Source organism: Pteropus alecto, unplaced genomic scaffold, assembly GCF_000325575.1.
Source record: "Pteropus alecto unplaced genomic scaffold, ASM32557v1 scaffold7, whole genome shotgun sequence".
Lineage (NCBI taxonomy): Eukaryota > Metazoa > Chordata > Mammalia > Chiroptera > Pteropodidae > Pteropus > Pteropus alecto.
Genome location: NW_006494614.1, coordinates 62,376,224 through 62,399,331, shown reverse-complemented (window position 1 = coordinate 62,399,331; position 23,108 = coordinate 62,376,224). Strand labels below are relative to the sequence as shown.

At 44.7% G+C, this 23,108-nt stretch overlaps 1 protein-coding gene across 15 annotated transcripts in view; it reads right to left on the bottom strand.

The window, feature by feature from the left end:
* Positions 1–23,108, bottom strand: part of BANP (BTG3 associated nuclear protein) — a 131,872-nt gene that overhangs the window by 31,565 nt on the left and 77,199 nt on the right. For 10 of the 15 annotated variants that reach the window (XR_003044446.1, XM_015600395.2, XM_015600394.2 and 7 more), the window contains 5 exons: positions 17,473–17,712; positions 11,452–11,619; positions 6,753–6,883; positions 5,006–5,077; positions 1,970–2,008 (listed from right to left, as the gene is read on the bottom strand). Coding sequence is in view for 14 of the 15 variants with exons in the window: in XM_015600395.2 (XP_015455881.1) it covers positions 1,970–2,008; positions 5,006–5,077; positions 6,753–6,883; positions 11,452–11,619; positions 17,473–17,712 (650 nt within the window). In the remaining variant the exon portion in view is untranslated. The remainder of the gene's footprint in view (positions 1–1,969; positions 2,009–5,005; positions 5,078–6,752; positions 6,884–11,451; positions 11,620–17,472; positions 17,713–23,108) is intronic. The other 5 variants (XM_015600396.2, XM_006926747.3, XM_006926748.3 and 2 more) reach the window with 1 other exon arrangement.

Sequence of the window (23,108 nt, the reverse complement as noted above, 5' to 3'; positions counted from 1 at the left end):
CAAAAAAACTATTTCCACAAATGGAAAATAAGAAAGGATTAGCTAAACAGATTTAACAGAAAAAGGCGGCTTCATATGAACACATACTGTTTATTTAAATCAGAAAGCAGAGTGTCCTTTAGAAAAGGTGCCAGATACTAAAATTTCTCTAGCCACATCAGCGTTAGTCCTGCCTTTTTTTAAAGTTGTCTTTAACTGGAGGTCTCGCAAATGTGACTGACAATGAGATTCAGGTGGAGGTGGAGAGGCAGCATGAGATTTTTATAGACAAAAAAAAAAATCAGATGACTAATAAATTATTTATGTAACAGAGAAAGTGATCGGTGCAGTCATTTTATTTATTTGTACTGAGGCTGCTAAGAGAAAGAACTAGTGGGAACTTGGAAGAAGACATGCTTGAACATACATAAATAAGCAGTAAATCATGGCTGCTCGTGGGGAACAGGCCGATGAGGCATGAACACGAACTTAAGCAAGGCAGCAGCACTTGGTGAGTGTGAAGCATGGGAGAGGACAGCAAACACTCGTTTGGGGAATTTTCAGAAGGTGGTTCTTCCCATGTAAACTCAAGGAGTCCTCCTGAGTTGAAAAGTGTGGCTAGAGCTCCTGTGCCTGCGGTACCTGTCCACAAAGACTGGGTCCTCTGCACTCATGATTTATCTGGGATGGTGTTGACTATAATTATATACAGTGACACAATGGTAACAATGTAAAAAATCTGATTATATTTCAAAATCCCTACTGGAATTTTGCTCAGGAGTAGAGACAGAAACAATCAAAAACAAAGAGATAAACTACTGACGGGAACCCACCCTCTCCTGCCCCAGCCGGGACATCTCTTGCCTGACGGAGAGAGAAGCCGCTGCGAACTGACTTCTACTGGGCCTGGCCAATAACTTCATCACCAAGACAGCTCAGAAAAAAAAAGTGGTGTTTGTTTTTTTTTTTTTTGCATTTCTTTGGCTTTTTGGCTCTTCCAAGACAGCTATGCTATATTTATATATTAATACTGCTTCAGGACTCTGATTAAAACCTCATGTGTGTGTTCAAGATGAAACTTTCGAACTAAGAAATTCCAATTTAAACAAATGCTTTAAGGTCTGTCGCAATTCTCCCAAGGCACTCTGGGGGTTCAAACAGAAAGTCCAAGGGGCGAAACTATTCTTTCACTTCCCAGCCCAGCAATACAATACACGGTCTCCACACCCATTCACGGCAGACGTTGCGCCCTCACCAGGGACAAGAATGCACACAGGTGTTTCGAAGGGGAGTGTGTAAATGGTTTTGAGAATAACAACTATTATTATCTTGACAGGCAATGGGCTCTGTGTTTATGGTTCATACGTTATGTTTTATAAAAAAGGAAGATCATCCAGACTCTCTTTCATAATTATTCAGAGGTTACATTCACTTTCATTGGTTATGTTTTCAAAAAGATGTGAAAATTTTAATCCTCGAATTTACCAGCAATTTCACTCAATCTTAGAAAGCAAATCACTCTCTAGAAACCCTCACAGTTGGCGTACTTCATTTTGTAAAGACAATTCATATCAAGTGTGCCCCATGACTGCTTCAGTTACTTTTTGTCCAAAACTAAAAAAAAAAAGGCAGTGGATGGAGTTTGACAGTAATATTCATGAACAAAACCTACTTTATTCTAATATACGGCTACTGATCAAACACGGTCTTTGACAACATTTATGTCAATTTACAGAAAACAGTGATAAACAAATGGGGGGGTTCACCTGTAGGGCAAAAGAGCTACCTGGAACCCCACAAAGAAACAGATGTAGCCCAGGGCCCTGCAGTCCACAAGCCCAGGGTGTCCCTGGCCACCACAGTAAAGCCAGTATTTCCCCAGGGCTGACACTGCACCACCCTCCTCTTCCCGCTCCCTCCCTCCTGTGGCAATGTAATGTCTGATCCACCACAGCAAGCAGGCATGAAGTGAAGGCAGGTGAACACTTACCTGCCCATCCTGTCCCACGTGGTGTATCTGTAGATTGCCCTGAAAAATGAATGAAAAAAAGAAAGATCAAGGACAAAAAGGACTTCAAGACATAATTAGACAGAAGTAGGAACCCCTCTGTACCGTGTGTGAAAAACCAATAAAACCATTAACATCAATTCTAGAAAAACCCAACCCCTTGTAGCAATAAAAACCCCAAAACAAAATATTTAGCTGAGTTTACAGGTACTAATTTTTCTTATAAAAACAAACTCAAAAATACATTGTACCCTCCCACCCTGACCCCAAATGAAAATGTCATTTTTTTTTCCTTTCTTTTATTTATTTTGAAACAATTTTAGATTCACAAGAAGAATCGAAAGTGGTATAGAGAGATCCCATGTACCCATCACCCAGCTTCCCCCAATGGGGACACCTAACATAATTATAGCGCATTATCACAACCTGGAAATTGACAGGACACAATGCAATTAACTAGACCACAGGCCCAGTGGGATCTCGCCAGTTGAAAATTCATTTTCACTTGTTTAAAAAAAATAATTGCTTTAAGTCTGGCAGGTTCTGCTAAATGTCTCTGCAGATATCCTCATCTGACAAAACAACTTAATTTTTAAATGAACAAGGTAAGATTTTATTATAATAAGAAGACAACTGCGTATTGTAACTTACTACAAATTATCAGTATTATCAGCAATTTATTCTAATTCAATGCATTCAATTCCTAGTGGAAACAAAAAATTCTAGATTATATACGCAAGGGAGATTCAGTTATGAAAACTGGGGGGGAAAGGGCAAAACTGATTAAAAAACTGAAATTCAAGAAGTATTCTAATGACCTGTTAGCAAAAACAATATAAAAGCAAATGTATGTTGATTTTTCCTTCCTTTCAAATGGCTACTTGTGAATTAAGCGTTCTGAGTGTGGGCCTTCGAAAATAACACCTTAAATTGTTAGTTTGGCCTCCATTTATGTGCCTTTAAAAATGCAGCCTCCCTGCCCCTCAACGGGACGCCCCAATTAGCCTGCAGGTCTCCTGCACTACTTCTCTGCACCTCCAATATAACCCATTTTAGTTTGATTCCTCTCCCATCACCATTCAGCTCCTTAACTTTCACAGGCCTTCCAGGGCCATCTCAAAGTTCACTGTCTGCTGCTCTCCTTCCCCTGTCCACTGCTTCGGCCACCCATCAGCTTTCTCCCATTCACTCGTTTGGCCATGTGCCAATCAGTGAACTAATTATTCCTATGAATGAATCAACCCCGTGCCCCATTTGACCAAGTATTTATTTTTCCTCTCATAGGAATTCACTCAGCCAAGTATCCTCATCTTCCCTTCAGAACCTCTGTTCTTCTCTTCCTTTTGCACACTGGGCCCACCGATAAGCCTGCAGGGTCCAAATGAAAGCACTTCCCTCATAAAGCATCCCAGGGCCCCTGTTCCATGAGTCTTGTGTTCTCTGCACCACTGAGTACATCACCTCTGGCCTTCCTGGCACAGTTATCTCCCCTACACTGTCAGGAGCCTCTAACTCACATGCTCGCCACAGTGGCAACAGCCAGCACAGCAACCTGCACAGGATGGGAGCTCAGCAAGCACCTCGAACACAAGTCAGTGTGCAAATTACCACCACCTCCACCCCAGCCCCCTGGGTTCTGGGAACTGAAAAGTCAAAAGGCACTAACATCCTATCTACTTCTTAGGTTGCCACTAAAATACAAGGAGAAATGTCCACAAAGCAACTCTAAAAAGTCACCAGGCACCACTAAACCAGGCAAACACTTCCCTCGAGAGAGTCTCTTGAAAGGCTCTTTGATGAGTCAGGACTTTCTCAGTCGCTGGTGGGTCTATACCTGCTTTCGATGTTGGAGTGTGGGGAAACCTGACACCCGTGTGACGACACACCACAGGGCAGGGCAGGCACAAAGGTGGTACTACCTTCATGGCCTATATAGAAATATATTCTTCAGCTCCCAGCCCGCACTGCTAGGGGGGGTGCCGTTCCACACACGTTTGGCCAGCAGAACGTGTGTGCACTGCTCAGCATCCACTGGACAAAGGCAGAGGAAGCCAAGTGCACTGAGTCTGCTGACAGTCTCCTATGCTGTAGGAAACGGTCAATAGCGTCCCTGCAACAAGTGGCCACCACCACCCAGCCCTGCACAGAACGACTGAAAAGAGAAGGTCCCACCTGAGAGGCTCACAGACCATCAGAACCATGACCTGCTGGCCTCATCTTCCAATGACTGTCTGAGTCAACCTGACCTTCACGCACCAACCGCCTACAGCAGCTGATATGCACATGGAGTAGCACTTGTACAGCTGGGTAAGACCCCCTGCATTCTCTCTTTATCGTAGATTAGAATTAATGAAAAGTGGAATGTCAAAGTACTGACTCCAGTGATAAGAAGCCTGGATTTCATGAACTTAAGGCCATCCAAGAAGCAGCAGTTGTGCAAAGGGCCATGAAAGTTGCACTGAAAGCTTACATGATATACACGTGCTTTCTCACCAGCTTCCCAGCCATCCCACAAGACGGGCATTAGTCTCACAGTGCAGAGACAGAGCCAAGGCTCAGGAGGTGAGGAGAACTTGTGAGGTCACAGTTGCTAGGGCAGGGCCCCACCTCCTGTTCTTCCCACTCCAGCACACTGGGGAGCTCCCTGGTGGGAGAGCAGGACCAAAGCTGTGCTGGGAGCTTGGTCTGCATCTCAGATAGGAAGATGGGAAGCAGAATGGTCAAAGAGGAAAGGGGTGTTCAGAGGGCAGCTCCAGCCAGGAGCAAAAACCTCCATACAGCAAATATTTACAAAGAAAACCAGATGGGGTTGCCCAGATAAGCTGGCGGTGCAGCAAGGGCAGGAAGGCGGGCAGGGCCTGCAGTTTGTGCCCAAGGAAGCAAGAGTCCGGTGGTCAATGCTGGATATCCGCGTTGTCTGGAGACTCCCAGCTGTCCACCTCATTTGACAAAGATCAGAGTGCAGGGAGCCCAAGGGCACGGAGCGTGCCTTGGGCAGTGTGGGCGGCTATGACTCACCTCGCTGTCCTGTGTAATCTGCACCTGCTCCCCTTGAGGCACCTGAGCGATGTGGAGGTGACCCTGTGGGATCCGCAGCAAGAGAAGACAACAAGAAGCATCAGAAGAAAATCAAAATCAGAGGAAACAAGAAACACATTCCGAAATTTTTGTTCTTGATTATCTGGCTCATGGTTTGAGAAAACACAACATAATATGTGTGTGGTATAAGCTATTTAATCACCTCTTGAAATTCAATGTTTAGTATGGAACACATGTTGCAGTAATTCTTAAAAAAGCAATAGGGCCCAGGAAAATTCTGTTAAATCTTTAAATGTTACCAAACAAGTGAATTCAGAATGTGAAGGACATATAGAAAAGGAAAACAGAAAATTTCCAGAAAATTAGAATAACGTTTTAAAAAATTTAAAAAAATCATACTATCAACTCAGAGGGACCAGAAGCCGAATAACTACCAGGCACGGTCTCCCAGTGATCTAGGAGGGCTGGATGGCTACACAGGGTGTGGGTCGAGGGGAGGGGAGTGGTATATGTGTATCTACACTGAAAACTTGTCAGGCAATTTTTTTTAAATCAAAGAAACACACGATTATTTAAACAGCTGGAGTACACCCTAATAAATGTGGTTCCAAAAAAAAATCAAAGCATCCAACTACGATGCATTTATGTTTATAGATATAGGCAGACAATTAATTCCTATAAACCTTAACTTCGCTCAGTGAAATGAATACTCATGATCTTATTTAGTACGCTACCTTAATATTCCTAAAATTAACTACTGTAGAATTTTCTATTGCTTCCATTTGACTATATCTACGTGAACCTTGTACCAAGTTATCTATTCTGGAATTCTTTCACAGAACTTTCTTACTAATAAGATAAGAGCCTTTGTGACTGTCAATTAAAGAAAGAATTCACTATTTATAACTCTTTCATCTTCTCTGGAAGAAGAAAAACCCCATTTAAAAGTCCTCATCAGCACTCTCTGGAAGCCACCCCTCTCCAGGCAGTGTGCTGAGTGCAGCATCAAACTGGGGCCATCCGGGGATGGGAACTAGGGCTCCAGGAGGACGCCCTGGCAATGAAGGTGTACAACCAAGAGGCTGAGTGTGACCCAAACATCAACGGGACCCCACAGGCACATTGAAAATGATCTATTCCCTAGCTAAGTTCCTGCCCCCTCCCCAACCTCGGCCACAGGATCCCTGAAGGGCCTAGAGAAATTCCCATTGGGCCAGCACCACCAGAGGCAGAGCGGTGTTGTGGGCTCACCTCTGAGCTAACTGGCCACATTAGATCAACACTCGACCCACAATCCAAAGGAAGCGCTACACAGTGACTAAGGCCACCAGCTTTTCCCTCTCACACCAGAAGGAAATGACCTTTTCCTCCCCCAGTGAAAGGGTGCCCGTGTTTCCGAAATGAGAAAATACTATGACACATCTATGACGCCTCCCAGGAGGGCAGAGAGCAGCAGGGACCCTCAGAGCTGACAGTGAACACTGGGTGCAACACAGCAGGGGACCACAAAGGGCCCATGACAATGACGCAGTCACACGGTATCCACCCTCATTACAAAATAGAAAAGCTCACACCCCTAACTGCTACTACTTTATGGCACTTTTCCCTCATCCTAAGCTATCCACATGATCCAGAAACCCAGAGAGCTGGTCTCAGCCATCCCCATGCCCACAGGTCTCTCCCCTCCAATTCATTCTAGGAGGCAGACTAGTAGAAGGGTACATACTACTTGGACCTGTCCGTCCTCTCCGATCTGGTGGATCTGGACCTGCTGGGCGTTGGCCAGGGCGTAGTGCAGGGCCTGCGGCGGGGGCTGTGGTATCTCACCAGTGGGTGGCGGCGTGCTCATCATGCTCTCTGCGGAGAAACAGATGGTGCTCAGCATCGGCCTGGCAGACAAGCCAGGCATGCACACCTCTGTCTGCCTTCTCTGCCCAGAGCCCAAACTCCCTCAGGGGAAAGGAAATTCTTCATTCCAAGACCCAAGTCAACATGCCCCAGTGGAGAGCACAGCATTCTGCAGAACTCGTTAGGATTAAGTGTTAGACAAAAAGATTTCTGACCTGTAGAGAAAAGCAATCTAAAAAATTATTATTCACCAACACAGATGATTCTCATCTAATTATTTAAATGAAGTTCCTTAAGATGTATCAACAAAATGAAAAATAGGAATAAGTTGATATTAAACTGCTTTAGATAAGCAATAAATAATAGTTTTCCTTGGATAATTTATGGAAAAAGCTCTGCCCACTCATTTAAAGATACACTTCCAATAAAATTTTACTTTCTATGTGTAATCCCAAAATGAGATACATTGGTTTTGATCTTGTGTATTAATTTTAACTATAATGATATCTCAATCAAAAGAATTTTCTTAAACACTTAGAACATTAAGGGCTCAGAAAAAATTTTTAATTTTCATATATTTTTGTTGTAGAAAATTATGATGGCTTTATCAATAAAAAACTTTTAAACATAAAATCATTACATTAAGATGAAATTCTGTGAGAGAATTAGAATAGTAACATGGATGGAAGAAGAAAAGACGTGAAATGTCTGATTCTCCAAGAAAAACTTTTGGTGTATTTTTATTTTAAATAACTTAATGGTGAACATCAAACTGACTTAATATAAGTTAAATAACTTAATGGTGAACATCAAATTGACTTAATATATAGACTCTACTGCATGCATTTTTAAATACAGCAACATGCCAGAAATTATATCCTTTTAAATTATTTCAAGTATAATGAAAAATTTTAGGTGTCAACATTTTCAAATGTCAACTTAAAAATACACAAAAAAGAATACACTTTTTCAAAATTCTTTAAGAGGATACATGACTAAAACATTTAAAACCCACTCTGCTAGTTAACAAGGACTGTATAACTAAATAGATTTCCAAATAATTTCTGCTCCAATGTTAATAAAAATCAACTGATTTTGCTAGTTTTCAAAACTGTAACCAAGAATGACAGTCCCCCAGGGTTCTAAAAATGCCGCAGAAAATATGACTTGTGGGTATGACGTAAATGGTTTCCAAATCTAAGATTTACTTCATTGAACTTACCATTTAATTAGTAACTCACTATAATTATACAATATAAAGACCAATTTAAATCCATATTTTGCAATTATACTGATATCAATGTCCAGTGCAAAAACTTGCATTGGTGACTTGTGATCAAGAACAGACCAAAACCCATGGCAAATGACCAGAGAGGAAAATGCTCATGCTGCCATGAGGCCAAGGGATAGCACTGAGGACACTGTGGACCACACTGCCCACTCGAAGAGAGTGAAACAAAAACGGCAGGGTACCCAATGGGCCCTCCTCCCCTCCCTGGCCGGGCTCTTCCTCTGTGTCCAGAGGGAGGAAAACCAGCCACACACCCAGATTTTCAGGCAGCGATTGTCAAGAGCTAGTTCTCTGTAACTCTAAATACTGGGCACTAAATAGACGCCCACCTAAGGTCTTCGACTCACCAATGGCATCTGTGGGGGAAAATGCTGAATTGTATTTTAAACAACAAAATGTAGCCATCTTAAACTCAAGCACATATAAAAGTTTATGCAGTATTGCCAGTTAGGAGAGTGCAATATAATGTTTTAATAAATTGATTTTTTTTCAATCCCTTGAAACCAGTGGTTTCATGGTTTGTGTTCAAACCTTGGCTCAGAATCTCATTTACAGCATTTATTTGGAAGTTCCTTTTTTGTCTGCTGATAATTCAAAAATAAATAAGAAATTCCTCCAAGTGGAATAACTAGCAATTCCAAATTAATGGAATCCTGGCTTAATTACATCGTACTGGATTATTTGTCATGAGAACAGCCTTAAATATCAGATTTATCAGGCCAAGAGTGTGCAAAAAGAACAATGACAAAAATTCCAGAAATCCCTTTGACTAACCACCTATTTTGCTTTACCTCATTTTAGCCAAGTATGCAGTATATTAAAATAAAGAACAATTAAATCAACAGACATTTATGAAGCAATGTATTTTTTTTTAGGTTTGATAAAAGCAGAATATGTTTTATGTGTCTCTCAAAACAAACTTGATTCCAGTGCCTGCGAGGTGGCGGCCCTCAGACCAGGAGCCTCTGGTCTCTGGCAAACTGAGCAGGAAGGCAGCACGTGCCAGGGTGTATTAGTAGAAGCATGAGACTAATATAACAGCTCAGAAATTCATTCTCCATCCTCTCTAGACAAACACTTAAAGGCCAAGGGACTATAACTATGCTCATCTCCCTCACGTGGTTTTTTTAAAAGCCCCACCTTGCATGCCACCCTCCTCCCTACCTACCCATGGCTGTGTCTGAACACCTGGCACAAAGTCCAAGGCCCAGGCAGCAGTGCCTCACATGTACAACAGTATCTGTCTTCTGAGAGCTGGAAGACAGCTGACTACACAGGAAAACAAGGACAGCCCTGTGCTTGGGCACAAGTGCAGCATGCACCTGAGGAGATGGCCCATCACTCAGGCCATGAAAGGTGCTGCTAGATTGTTGTTCTACCAAAACCACCTGGGGTCAGCCACATGATGGGGTTTCTTAGAGGCTATTCCAACAGACATATCCTGAGTCACTGAGCTCACGGTCCCACAGCTGAGCCTGCCAAGGGACACAGGCACTGCAGATAAGCTCACCTAGCGGCTGTTCACCATCCATGAGAGACCAATGGCACCCAAGAGTCATGCAAACCCACAGCATCTTAGAGGAAATGCTGATATGTTTACACACAAGGAGACAAAGTAAATGCAAAAATGCAACTACCATTAAACTGAACTATTGTCATTCGATTGGAAGAAACACTAATAACTAGAAAAGAAACAAACAATAAAGAAAATAAGTGTAAAAGTAAATTATGAAATCACCAGCCACATAACAGAGGTCAGAGCTGAGAGGAAGGTAAAGACCACTTGAGTCTCCAAACACAAAAGCAAAAGTGGATTAAAGGCTAGCAGCCTGACAACCCAATCATGACTTAAGGGACTAAGCAGCACCTTGCCACTCCCATGTGGTCTAGACCAGTGGGAGGCACCGCTCGGGCATTTCTTAGAAATGTAGTGTCAGGCCACTCATCGGATGTACTCGATCAGGATCTGAATGTAACACGATTCCAAGAGGCCCGCTTACACAGCCTGGAGAAGCACCTCCAGAGACAGGGACACCGTGACCACAGCAATCTCTCCCAGGGGAGAGCTCTCATATTAGATGATTCTTCCTTGTGCATTCACAACATACACTGAGTGCTAACCGTGTGTCTGGCCCTGTGGTAGGTCATGTGAACCCCAGGTTGGAGAGGACAAAACCCCAGCCAGGTTGAAACCTACCTCCCTAAATATATCTTCCTACACCTAACCTCTTAGGGCCCACAAACCAGTCTAACTCTTCGAGGAGCCACTGTTTCGGCATGCCCCACGACTGTGACCTAAGCTCTGCAGACAGAATTCCTAACTAAGAGAAAGGCCTAGATTTCTCACAAGAGATTTTCAACACGGGCCACTCACAAGGCACTGCTAGGGGCACGACTTGTGTGGCCCACACGAGCTGGCCACCTCCCATCTTCAAGAATCACTGGCAAGTTAAGACTAAGTATCTGGTAACTACCAAAACAACCAGGAGGAAACCACTTCCTGAGGTCTGGTTCAGAGAGAACAAAACCCTACAAGGACTTCAGGTAACCTGGTCTGTCACTGCAGTGTTTCCAGAACAGGCGTTCGGGCTGACCCCACCCACTGCTGCCTCTGAATCTCGACCCCAACCCCAAACAGGGCTCAGGTTCCAAGCCACTGCAAAAGGAGCCACTGTGGGAGTTTAGAAAAAAGATGTTTTTGTTAAAATATTTTGGGATGTCTTGGGTGAAAAGCAATACTAAGGTCATATTGTTATTCCTTGTGAACATTTTCCTTCCATGCCTGAAAAGAAAGCCTGAGAAAATTTTTTTTCCTATTATCTTGCAGGTAAGTCTAAAGTCAAAACAAGTAATAAAGAGTACTGCAATTCGGTGTTCGCCCCTAACACTTCCCCTGCAGTCACCATACAAATAATGATAACAAGCCAGAAACGTAGTAAAATAAGTAGGCAGAGGGAGGAAGTGAAGCAGCTGCTCAGCACAGCACCTGACATGGTCTTGACTGAACTCAGCACCCACGTGGCATCAGTGTGCGGTGGCTCTGGTCTATATGTCCTCTTCTACTGCCACAGAGAGCCTCCAGCAGGTCTGGCTGAAGCTCACCACCTGTCACATGAGCAGCGTTCCCTAAATAACTTACATTGCACATGTGTGCACAGAATTAAGGCTCAAATCGCTGGGTCCCGAGTGGCAGCTATAGATTCTACAGGGGAGCAGCCTCACTCGGGACTGCGCCCTCGCCCCCCACAATAACGCAAACTGCTCCAGGCTGCTCTCCCAAGCGTACCTGACGTGCTATACGAGGATGAGGACGGCGTTCTCCGAGAGAAGCTCTTGACAGCCAGGCTCTGGCCTCGCTGTTTCCGCCGCCAGGCTGTCCGGCATTTGGAGTCAATGCTCTGTTTGATTCTATACCAGTCAGATTCTGTGATTCCAAATTTATAGAAGAGGTGACCTGGAAGAACACATCCCAAATAAAAGCACCGTGAGATGAAGACATTCCTCTTGGGTTCGGGTTGTTTGGGAGCTGAGAGCCGCCCCGACAGACATGCTGGTTATATGTTATAAATTCTTTTTATTTATTTAACTTTTAAATAACTCTGACTGGATCCACCCACACCAGACAGAAATAAAACAACAAGCTAGGTGCTGAGGGCTCATACAAGCTTCCCAAACACTCCACAATCAAACTCTTTTCTGTACTCTAACTTCACAGAAGGCATTTAACATCCTGGATGTCGAGAATAAAATCAAGGATTCCTACAATTTTGTCAAAACTGCTTTTCCAAACTCCAGCTATAGTCCTTCTGTTCATTCATGTCTGCCTGGCTGTCTCCCACCCTTCTTTCAAGTCTTGACTCAAATATGCCCTTAAAAATCCTACCCTTCAACAGCCCATTTGACCCCAAGGTCCCTTCCAACTCCACCTCTGTCCTGGGTCTCTAAAATTTTAGAGAATTTATATATTTATTTTGTTTACTCTGTTTCCCTCACAGACACAGGGATCTTTGTTTTGTTCACCAGTATATGCCAAGAATACAGTCTATCTGGGCCCACAGTAGATGCTTCAACATTTATTGACTAAGTGGGGATTACAATTCATCTTAAGACATTTTCCATAAGACATTATCTTAATCATCTTAAGACATTAAAGCTGGCTTATATAATTCTCTGTGCCTCTCCATGTGGCCCCTCAATCAAAATGTAAACTCCTCAAGGGCAGAGGTAATTTTATTCCCTAGAGCCCCCGCACATCCAGGTGCATGGGCACTACCTCCATTCAAATGCTGGCCACAGAGGGTGCACATAGTCTTGTGGTACTCCGATAGCTTATCCCGTACTCAGCTGAGCATCTTATTGGCACCCACATTTGTTAACCATTTACATTAGAGAGCTCTCATTACGTGACTGAACAGCATCCAGAGGCTCGCTTATCAACAAGAAGAAAGGCAGGGATCAGTGAGGCCACTTGGGAGTGGGTGGCAGATGGAGACCCCTCACTGCCAGCCCCGCCCACCTCTCACTAGACCACGCCACCTCTTCTTCGTGCTGAATCAACAGAAAGTAATGGTCATGAACGTGGGAACCACAAGAAACGCTTCTTAACAGGGTGACCTTCTCTCTAGCTGGCTCATGAAACTTCACTGATTAACGGAAAAACAAATGGATGAAATTCAAAAATTGAATAATAAAAAGATTAAGCTGAAAAACTTCCTGTTTTGACTACTAAGCACTGACTTGAGACCATCTACAGAGAATTAACTTTATGCCCAATTCCTCAAATCTGTTATCAAGACCAAAATACTACAAATAATCAAAACCAAGAAGTGTTTTCTTAAGTACTATATTAAATATTGGAAGCTTCTTTTGTCTTAGACATGACAAATAATCAAAACCAAGAAGTGTTTTCTTAAGTATATTGGAAGCTTCTTTTGTCTTAGACATATCTTGACTTTTTCTATGAGCATATATATGCCTAAGACATCTTTGACGCTAATGACAACCAAAAATTTCTGTAATCTAGATAAAAAAGAAATTGAGTTAAGGAAGAGCAGGATTTATAGGATGAGAAAGGACAAAAACTTAAGGTAGTTTCAGCAGCACTTTGCAATCCTCATGCTTAGAAGGAAATACATAAATGAAACAGCAACTCTGCTTTCTGATTTTCAGGTCATCTCTATAATAATCATAGAATCATTAATCAATATTTACTGAGTGATCACTACATGCCAGGGATGGCTTTAGGTGCAGGAGGTGGCCTCCAAGGTTCCAGGCCAATGACCAACTTTAGTGACAAGAGAATCCAACTACTGGCTGTAGTTACAGGGGAACTCAACTATTAACTGTAGTTGTATAATTACAGGAAAACTCAACTATTGACTGTGGTTACAATAGAACTTACTGACTATAATTAGAGAAGAATCCAACTATCAGAACTACAGTTATACAGTTACAAGAGAATCTAACTGCTGACTGTAGTTACAGGGGAACTGAACCACAGACTAGAGTTACAGGACAACACCACTATCAAGAACTACAGTTATATAGTTACAGGAGAACTCAACTACTGACTATAGTTGGAGAGAAGCCTAAATATAACTGTGGTCTCCAAAACAAGAAAAGAAACAGCAATCATACACGCAGTTAAAAATATCTTACTAGATCCATGCTTTGATACAGAGAAACATTTCTACAAACTATGCTTCTGTTCACCTTATACTTTCTCACTCAAGGCAAAAATCTCCCAAATGCCTCTAGGGATTAATGAAATTATATGCAATTTAAAAAACTTTAACAGAAAGGAATATATACAAGATACACAAGGGTATATAAATATAAGAAATGAATGAAAATATTAACATGTAAATTCAACTTTCTAAAAAACCAATTTGCCAGTTCAAAACCTGGCTTACATACTTTGAAGAAAAAATATACATTCATGTAGTTATACACTATCCATTTTTATATTCTCCTAAGACATCATATTACATAATTCCTTCCAACAGCAGCTCAAGATTCCAACTGGATGGCAAATGCCACCCTGATGACTGCCAAGAAAAACTAACTAATGAATCACAAATGTTCCCCTGCTGAGAGGGCCCTGTGGGGGAAGGAAGAGGGGACGGATCCCAATAGGGCAGGAGTGGAGTCAGCTCTGCCCTCGGAGACCCATCATGAGGCATCAGCAGGGAAGGCAGAAACGCTGATGCAGAGCGTGCAGCCTCCTGACTGCACGCGCTACCTGGTGCTGCTGCTTCAACTTTTCCAAAAGTGTTCTTCATTAGAATTTAACTGGTATTTCACACTTGTTGAAGCATTTCATCTAAGTTACTTGATGCTCATAAGAAAACCTCATGAAATAAGAATGTCATGATCTTCATTTCAGTTCCAAGTTGAATTATCAGTTAGGAGTGAGACCCAGCCTTTAAATTCAGGCCTCCCAGCATCCACCGAAGTGGAGAAGAAATGGTATCAAAATAAAACCGAGGAACACCTCACTCGGCCCCTTGACAGAATCCAAGAGCCCCGTTGGGGGACACTCAGGAGACCAGGAAGAAGATAATATCGATCTCACACCGTAGCCTCTGCTCACATGACTCCCCTCAACTAGGCTATGGGCCTGGCTGCCCTGTGTAGGAGACATAGTGTAACTTTAAGGCCATTTCCGGTACGCTGCCCAGTGCACGGGATCTCATCTGGGCGAGCCACTTGGCCCTCTCAGCATCTATGTGGGAGAGCTGTTCAATAAGCCAGTCTCCTGGGCCAACCCCAGAAAGACAGCCCCTGTGAGCCTGCCCCTGGCTACTTTACTGGCTAGCTGTCTGGCCGCCCCCTTAAGATCTGAAAAGAGTCTGTCATTGTTAACTGCCTTCCCACTTTCCAGAACATCCCTGGTTGACATGGGTGGTTCAAATCACAAAATCAGATTCCCAGCTCTCAAATAATGAGCCCCACAGAGGGGCTGAGGCACACTGTGGGAAAATGGAACAGAGAAAAGAAAATGAACAGAGCGCATAATCTCGTGTCCTTGGTGGGTGGCATGAGGCTTATCAGTCACAAAGGAATGAAAAACACTAGTACTGGTAATGTAGCTCAAGTTCAAGGGGAAAGAGAAACAGAAAACTGAGTGCCAGCAATTTATTTTTTAAAAGTACTGTCTTGATGTGATAGTGACTAGCCTAGAAAAACAGCAGACACCTTCAGCCCCCTGAGTTAGGGGCACCTGGCCGGAGTGCGCTCTCACTCTGGGGGAGCCAACACTCCATGTGCCACGCCTGTCCAGAGTGTCCCAGCCTCAGGACCAGCCTCCACAAGCAGTGTTGATCCGCTGACTGGAGATAAGCACAAGGGAGTGACATCACTCCTCAAGTCATCAGGCCACTCGAAGCACAGTGTCCAGGTGACCAGTGAGCAAGGCCCCCGCTATTCTGCATCTTATAGGCCCCTTCTCACCACTAGCCCCACACTGACCAGCTTACTCCCAGCTCTCCAAATGGGTGTCTCAGCATTCCCAAAGACATGTGGTAAGCACCGCAGAGAAGCTATGTGAGACTCAGCATTGGATGACCAAAGTTCTAAATAACCCAGGCCCTGTGTACTTTGCAGAAATGTCCCCCAAAATTCATGTCCTTCCCAGGACCTCAGAATGTGACCTCCCTTGGAAATAGGGTCTTTGCAGATGTGATTAATTACGTTAAGATGAGGTCATACTCGAGTACAGTGGGCTCTAAATCCAATATGATGGATGTCCTTATAAGGAAAGGAAAAGAGACACAGAGAGACACGGGGAGATGGCCGTGTGATGACAGAGGTACAGGGAGAAGAGAGCCCTGTGACAATGGAGATACAGGGAAAAGAAGGCCGTCTGAAGACTGCTGAAGGTGTCATGACACCCAGAGGTGCAGGAAGAGTGGAGACGGAGGGAGGCGTGACAAAGTGGCCAATGGCCACACTCGCCACTACTCAAACTCGGTACTCAGCAGTTTGATTCATTTGTTCATTTGTTGTTTTGTTTTTTGAGTAGCAATCAGCAATACGAAGTAAAGTGAGCCAAAAGGGAAAAAAGTTAACAAATACTTTTAACCTGAAATTTAACACTGAGAGGGCAGTGATTCGCAATGTTTCTGAAGGTGTCTGCTGTTTTTCTAGGCTAGTCACTATCACATCAAGACAGATGAGGGAGAGCTCAGCAGGCAGCAGACTTCCCCATGTACAGGAAAAGAGGACTTGACCATTCTGTTGATGCAGAGCCTTCCACCATGCCATGTGGACTCCCTGGGCACAGCACGTCCCCCTGTCTCCATCCCTGTGTGCTTCTGCTCTGAGTACCACCTGCTAGCTTCCCTACCAGCACTAGAGAACATTCTCCACGCTTCTGCCTAACACCTGTGCGTCACAGCCTGTATCTATGTTCCAAGGCTCCTCTCTAAATCAGAGGCCATCATCCCCACACAGCCCTCGGCCCAATCCAGGCCGCTCTTGGAGCCTCTCCACAAGCACTGCTCTCCACTGGGGCTTCTGCTTCCAACCACCACAGCACGGTCAAATGCCCTGTGACATGTTTTACATGTATCTTACTGCACACTGCTTGGCTGAGAACCACTTCTTGTTCATCTTTACATCCCAACAGCACTTTGCACTGTGGGTCACACCGTCACACACCATCACACGGTATCCTATCACCAAGCAAACCCACATGTTCTAAGGTTGCATGCACATTCCATGCCATGCCCACAGATCTGAGCGGTGCCCACTGCACTGGGCATCATGTTGTAAAGCACGGGTTGGCAGATGATCAGCAGACCCCTGCCTGCTTTTGAAAGTCATGTTTTATTGGAACATGTCCACTCCTACTCATTTATATTTGGTCTGCCTTCAGAGCTGAGTAGTTATGCCTGCAAAGCCTAACGTATCGACTGTGTGTCCCTTAGGAAAAGTCTGCCTACTCCTGCAACACTATTCATCCGGGAATTGCTTTATCCCTATCTGAGGGGCTGATGTCAGCTGGTTACTCATACAGTTTCTCAAAAAGCTACTCGAAGTAATTCTCTGGGTCTGAAAGGCCGACACTCTGCAGTGTCTTTCTCAAGGACAAGGCATCAGGCAATACTTATTAAAGGAAATGTTCGATCCAGAAATCCCTCTCTTTGTTCTGTCACTAGTTCTGATGCCAATATCCTCTCTAATCTAACAGCGGAGGTCCTGACTCCTCCCTGAAACGCTACCTCGTACGGCCCACCCTCCAGCCAGTCTTTCCTCCAACCACAAGCTAAGGGAGGTGAATAGAGAACAGGAAGCCCAAACTTACACCGGATCCCATAGATGGTGAGAGGGTCAAGCTGCTTCTTGCCGTGCTTCCCCTGGCCTGAGAGGTTGGAGACGGCCTGCACCTCCCGGTGGAAGAGGTAGTCCAGCAGCGTCAGCGCCATCTTCTCGGCGGTGCGGCAGTTGGTGCTGATGTGCAGCATGTCAGAGGGGATGATGGCACAGCGCACCCGCATCTCGGGGTTGTTCTCGTCCCCCAGCCAGGTGCCATTGGGGTAGTCCTCTAAAAGAGAGAAGGGGGTCTCAGACAAGCTTATACACTCAAAGGGCCCAGTGCTCAGCTCAAATACACACAAGAGAGATCTGTGGGGACTGGTTGGCAAATCGCTCCCCCAACTTCCAAAGTATTTGCCAGGAAGACTGGGACAATTCCTACGGTCACTAAAGAGTGGTATGGGAGCTTACGTCTGATGCAGAACAGCAATGAGGACATCATTCCCAAAATAGCAGCCTGGGTGTCTGTTGATCCATCTCAAGAAGATAAATTTAACATGTTGTAACATATAAATGTTCTGCCTTCGAGACTGGCTTCCACAGGGGTAAACCCACCTGGCTAACTCAGTTAAAAGCAAACAAAATGCTGTGTGCTATAGGCATGTTTGCCACCTACCCGATGGCATACCCAGAGTTCTCACAAGTCTGATAATGGGTGGCTGCGGAGGCTTTGCAGTGCCAGCTGAGGACGCTGCCTGGACCCCACACACAGGCCTGCCTGTGTCTGGAAGAGGCAACATAAACAAGCTCTGGCCTCAAACCCCAGATTCTCTTTACAACTCCAGCATGGTAAAGAGCTTTAAAAAAGACTTGTGTATGTTTTCAGCGTTGCCCCACACCTGGAAGGGCAGTAAACTACAGCAGTCTCAGAACGCCAACGTCAGGAATGAGAGAAGGAGGCCACTCCTAGAACATACTCCCTCTGGTTCCGCGCACTTTGACTCTGGGCCATGAGCATAGGGCAGCCATGCAGAATGTTCTGTCTCTAGGATGAAAATCAACGCACAATCCTGTGTTTAGAGGACTTTGTAACTCAAGTCTCCACTTAGAACTGCTCTGAGAAGAAGCTGCTTAGAAGCTGAGCAGTTCTAAGTGAATCAAATGATTTACATGATGTAAGCTATTGTTCTGACCTGCTGAGGAATTAGCAGGGTGGCCAGTTCAGCATGACAAAGGGCTGGAAGTGATGCCAAGTTTCCCGCACTCTCCTCTCCTCACAGAGTCCTTCCACTGTCCTGCCATGTGATCCTCCCTCCCTCCCTTGACCTCCCAGCAGTGAACATGAAGTGTACAGATAGGAAGTGCCTCCCAACTTCCTGCTCAGAAACAGGTGATCCCTACCCTCTCCTCTCCTTATGGCCACATTTCCTTCCCTGCCATTCTTTCTTCCTTTAACCCTGTGGAATGCACCATTTACGATTTTTTTAAGATCTCAAAGTTTACCAATAACAGAATGAACACCTCCAAGCTTTGCATCTACAAGCCCCAGACTTTGGCTTTCTCAAGCGTCATCTGAAATGGAAACACACAGAGCTCAACATTTATGCGTGGGAAGAACCCCACTTCACTACCTTAGGCAAGGCCACAGTGATGATCACAAGTCACGCACGATGTAGAGAGAGAAGGGGGCGGGCAGTGAGGCGGCTAGCTTTCTCTCCTACCCAGAAGGAGAAGCACTTCACTTATGATAACGAACCAAGGGAACTATTGATTTTGCTTGGAAACTAGGCAGCTTTCCAAACAATCTCTTCTGACCCTAAAGTGGAAGCAAGTTCAGGTACGAAAAAAATAGTCCCTGCACAAATATGCCAATATGGGAGGGTAGGGACATTGACAGAGAGAGTTAAAACCTCTCTCTGGATGTCTGGATCAGAGAGGGACATCAGCTTTCTGCCAAGTGTCTACCAGGCCTGTGGGCTACTGAGTCATGTCACACCCACGGTCATCACTGTGTCAAGATTTCTCATTAGATTCATTGTGAAATGTCCTGATATTTATATTCCAGCCTCTATGCACAGAAGAGGTCCTCACAAAGGCTGGCCAGCCCTGCCTTGTTTTGCCAAAGGCCTGGAGCAAAGCAGAAAAGCAAGTGACTAGCGTCTGTGACTCCTATGTCCTGCCCCTTTTAGAGGCAGCCTCTCCCAGGCGAGCTTCTGAATCACGAGATTTCCATGAACATCAGGCGAGGCCCAGCAGCCTCGGCAAGATGACGACATCACCACTGGGGTGGACCGGCAGCTGGAAGGACTGCTTAGGGCGGCTGAGGCCGGGTTTCTGGCTTTAGCTAAGGACAGAAAACAACTGACAAATCTATTTTTTAGAACTCAGAGTAAGAGATGAGTAAGCAGTATCATTTCTCAGAAACATCGAAGGTTTGGAAGAACAGAGGTGGTACACCATGGGCATATGCTCAGATATGTACGTTTTTCTGAACACTGGTCAGTTACTATCCTCACCAGCCAGGATTCCCTACTCCTGGTTCAGAATCGCCTCCTCACTGCTTTGGGTCGAATGTGAGTGAACAAACTGAAATACTCAATGCCCTCAATGGACTTCTGAGAACCCAAGTTAACCAGGAGAGCTGCCCACACTGAGCTCATGAGCAGAGGGAAGGGTTGATATGATGAATAGAGAAGTGACCACTGCAATATGGGAAGTACCACACAACAGAGGGGCAGAGCTGACCACTTCAGATGGAGGCCAGGGCCAGCCTCAGTAATGAGAAGACTGCAAGCAGACATGGCAATGAACCACCCATGGGGAGAACCACAGAAAAGGTTCCAGAAAAGAGAGCAGCTTGCACAGACCTGGGTAAGGAAGGGCCACGTGCTCTGGGAATGACATGGAAACAGCAGGGTCAGAGCAAGGAACATAGGGCAGATAGGTGAGGACAGAGGAGTGAACAGGAAGTGACACAATCTGTGCTGAGAATGAATACAGATGGGAGATGGGGTGAAAGAGGACACAAATGGCCACTTCTGGGGCTACTTAGCAGTCGAGGAAGGACCCACGGCATATGGCCATTAAATTTCAGGACAGGATATATAGTGTGTGAACCTTCCCATGTTCAAGCGCTGATGCTAACGGGCCGAATACAATCAGACTGAGGGTGGTATCTAATGACACCACACATCTTTGGGCTTAAATGTCTAAACAGGAAGATCCTATGTGAGTCCACAGGGAGGGGAGGCAGCATCCTGAGCCACCTGGGGTGTGAGGCGATGCCACCCTGCCTCCTTGACCACCATTAACACTGCCCATGGGCCAGTGCAATAATGGTGGCCTGGGGCTCTGAGCGTAACTACCAACACTGCCAAAGATCGCGGTAGCCTTTCTCCGGGATAACAAGTAAAGTGAACTCTGCTTAGCAAGCTCCCCATGTTTACATAATATTTTTTAAACAATGTAAACTCTGGACAACAGTTCAGTGTTGTTTTCCCAACAGCAAGTTGATACCTTGGCGAAGTGATACTGAGACTATGCGTGGGATGCTGGCAGGGAGGCCCTTCAGTCAAAAGTTCTCTGTAAACTCGCTGTGAACCCCACTTCTTACTCTGGCCCCGAGAACCAGCTTCCTGTCAGGCTGCCCGCCACAGTCAGTCCTCTCCTTCCATCGAAGCCATGCTATCTACACTGTGAGTTCTCCTGCTGGCACCTCAGTGTCTAAGCCCTCCCAACCTCTCAAATCACAGGCTGTGGGGGAGGGTCCAGAAGCAAGGCGGCTTCTGATGCTCACACACCTGTGCTAAGAGCACTTCATCTTGTCCAAACCTTGTACTCCACCCTGGTGCTCAAACAATGACATGTGGGAGGAAGGGCCATCCTTCTTCCAAATATCACCCATTGCAGAGCCTCACGGTTCCAGCAACAGCCAAGATAACATGCCAGAAGGCTGGTGCTGTGACATTCCATTTACATGGACGCAGGAAACACCCACGTAAAGGCAGATATTTGCAAACTGATTCAAGAAGAAGAATGGAAAAGTGACTTCATCTATTCAACTTATGAAAGCAAAACTTGATGCTAAATGAATAAAAAAAATTACAAAAAGACTCATTTTATGTAAAAAATTAATCATCGGTAAGACTGACTAATCAATCAGAAATTACTCAGGGTTGATAGACATCGCTGCTAACAGTGTTATAGAAAGAAAATCAAAGAGCACGATGTGATGAAAACTGTAGCATCGGCTTCTCAGCTGAGAAAGCAAATGTGTCCAACATGGAGCACGAGAAACACGAACTGGGAAGGGCAGGTGAGGCTGCCTGCACGGGCTCAGAGGACCCTCTAGGGCTGTTTCCTCACTGGGCCAACCATTAGGAAGTCAGCTTCAACATTTCCACTGCTGCCTGCGGAGGCCTACCTATGGACGCAAGCTTGTCCTCAGTGCTAAGCAGACAAACTTCAGGAAATGTAACCAGAAAATTCTGAAGGATGAAAGATGTCATTTTAAACTACTACAGTAGTTATTATTTCAGGGAATATTGCTCCCCCCCTCCCCACCAAAAAAAGTAAATTAATCTAATAATTAACTTTCCTTATTTTCTCTCCACTATTACTCCAGAAAATAATGGCTTAAATTTCTCTGATAACATAGGACATTACCCAGAAACTTTGTTTCAAGCAAGTATCTAAAGATTTGAGAAAGCATTAAATAATCCATGTATAGCCTACTCATTCCTAACTGCACTTAAACACTCTGGGAATTGCAGTTGTATGGTCATCTCTCAAGCAAGAAGCCCAGGCTAAGTGGTCAAGAAATACAGGCTGCAGCAATTCTGCCCAACACAAAGGTGAAAAATCACTGCCATGGGAATAGGGGACTCATTTCAGAGGGAAGAGAGGACCAGGGCTCCACCATCACCATCCACGGGGCTCTGGTGAGACAGGCAGCACTTCTGAGCCCCTTGGCAAGGAGAGAGGCTCATCTCTCTCCTTGCACATTTCTCATCCGGGTCATGCCAGGCACACCTGCTGACTCAGCTCTGCTCCCCTGGAAATAAATCCTCAGCCCTAACTCACCTCTGACTCTGAGCCAGAGCCCAGTCTGGATCTCTGCTTCTCACCAGTGACAATGAATCAGGTCTTTCAAATGGAAAACAAGACAAGAGTACTTGCCCACATAAATATTTGAGAAACTGAGAAATTCGCCTTTTGACAATTCAGAAAGGATGTATTTATTTTACTAAAATCGCTTGGTCCAGTTTTGGCATCTGAAACAATAGAAAGATTCAGTAGCTTTATTTGAAAACTACCAGTCAAATTATAAGAAAAATAAACTTGCTTTCTATTCCAATCATTTGAATCTTCAATGAAATTAACTGGCACTTCTAAAAAACCTGTTACAATGAAAGCCCTTCAGCAGTAATTTGAATTTTCTTACCATTAAAACAGTTGGGAATACACATACTTGTGTTGAGGTTCTATTTTGGTGCCAGGAAAATGAAATGAACAGGACGAAGCACTGAGATGAAAAGGACCAAGTTCTCATGGCCGTCAAGTTTAAACAAAGAAACACAATCAGTTGCTGTTATGTTTCCTTCCCACCTGTTGACATACATGCACACACACATACATTCTCCTGAGATCATGACGCCCATTACTGCTGACAATGCCAGTCAGCCC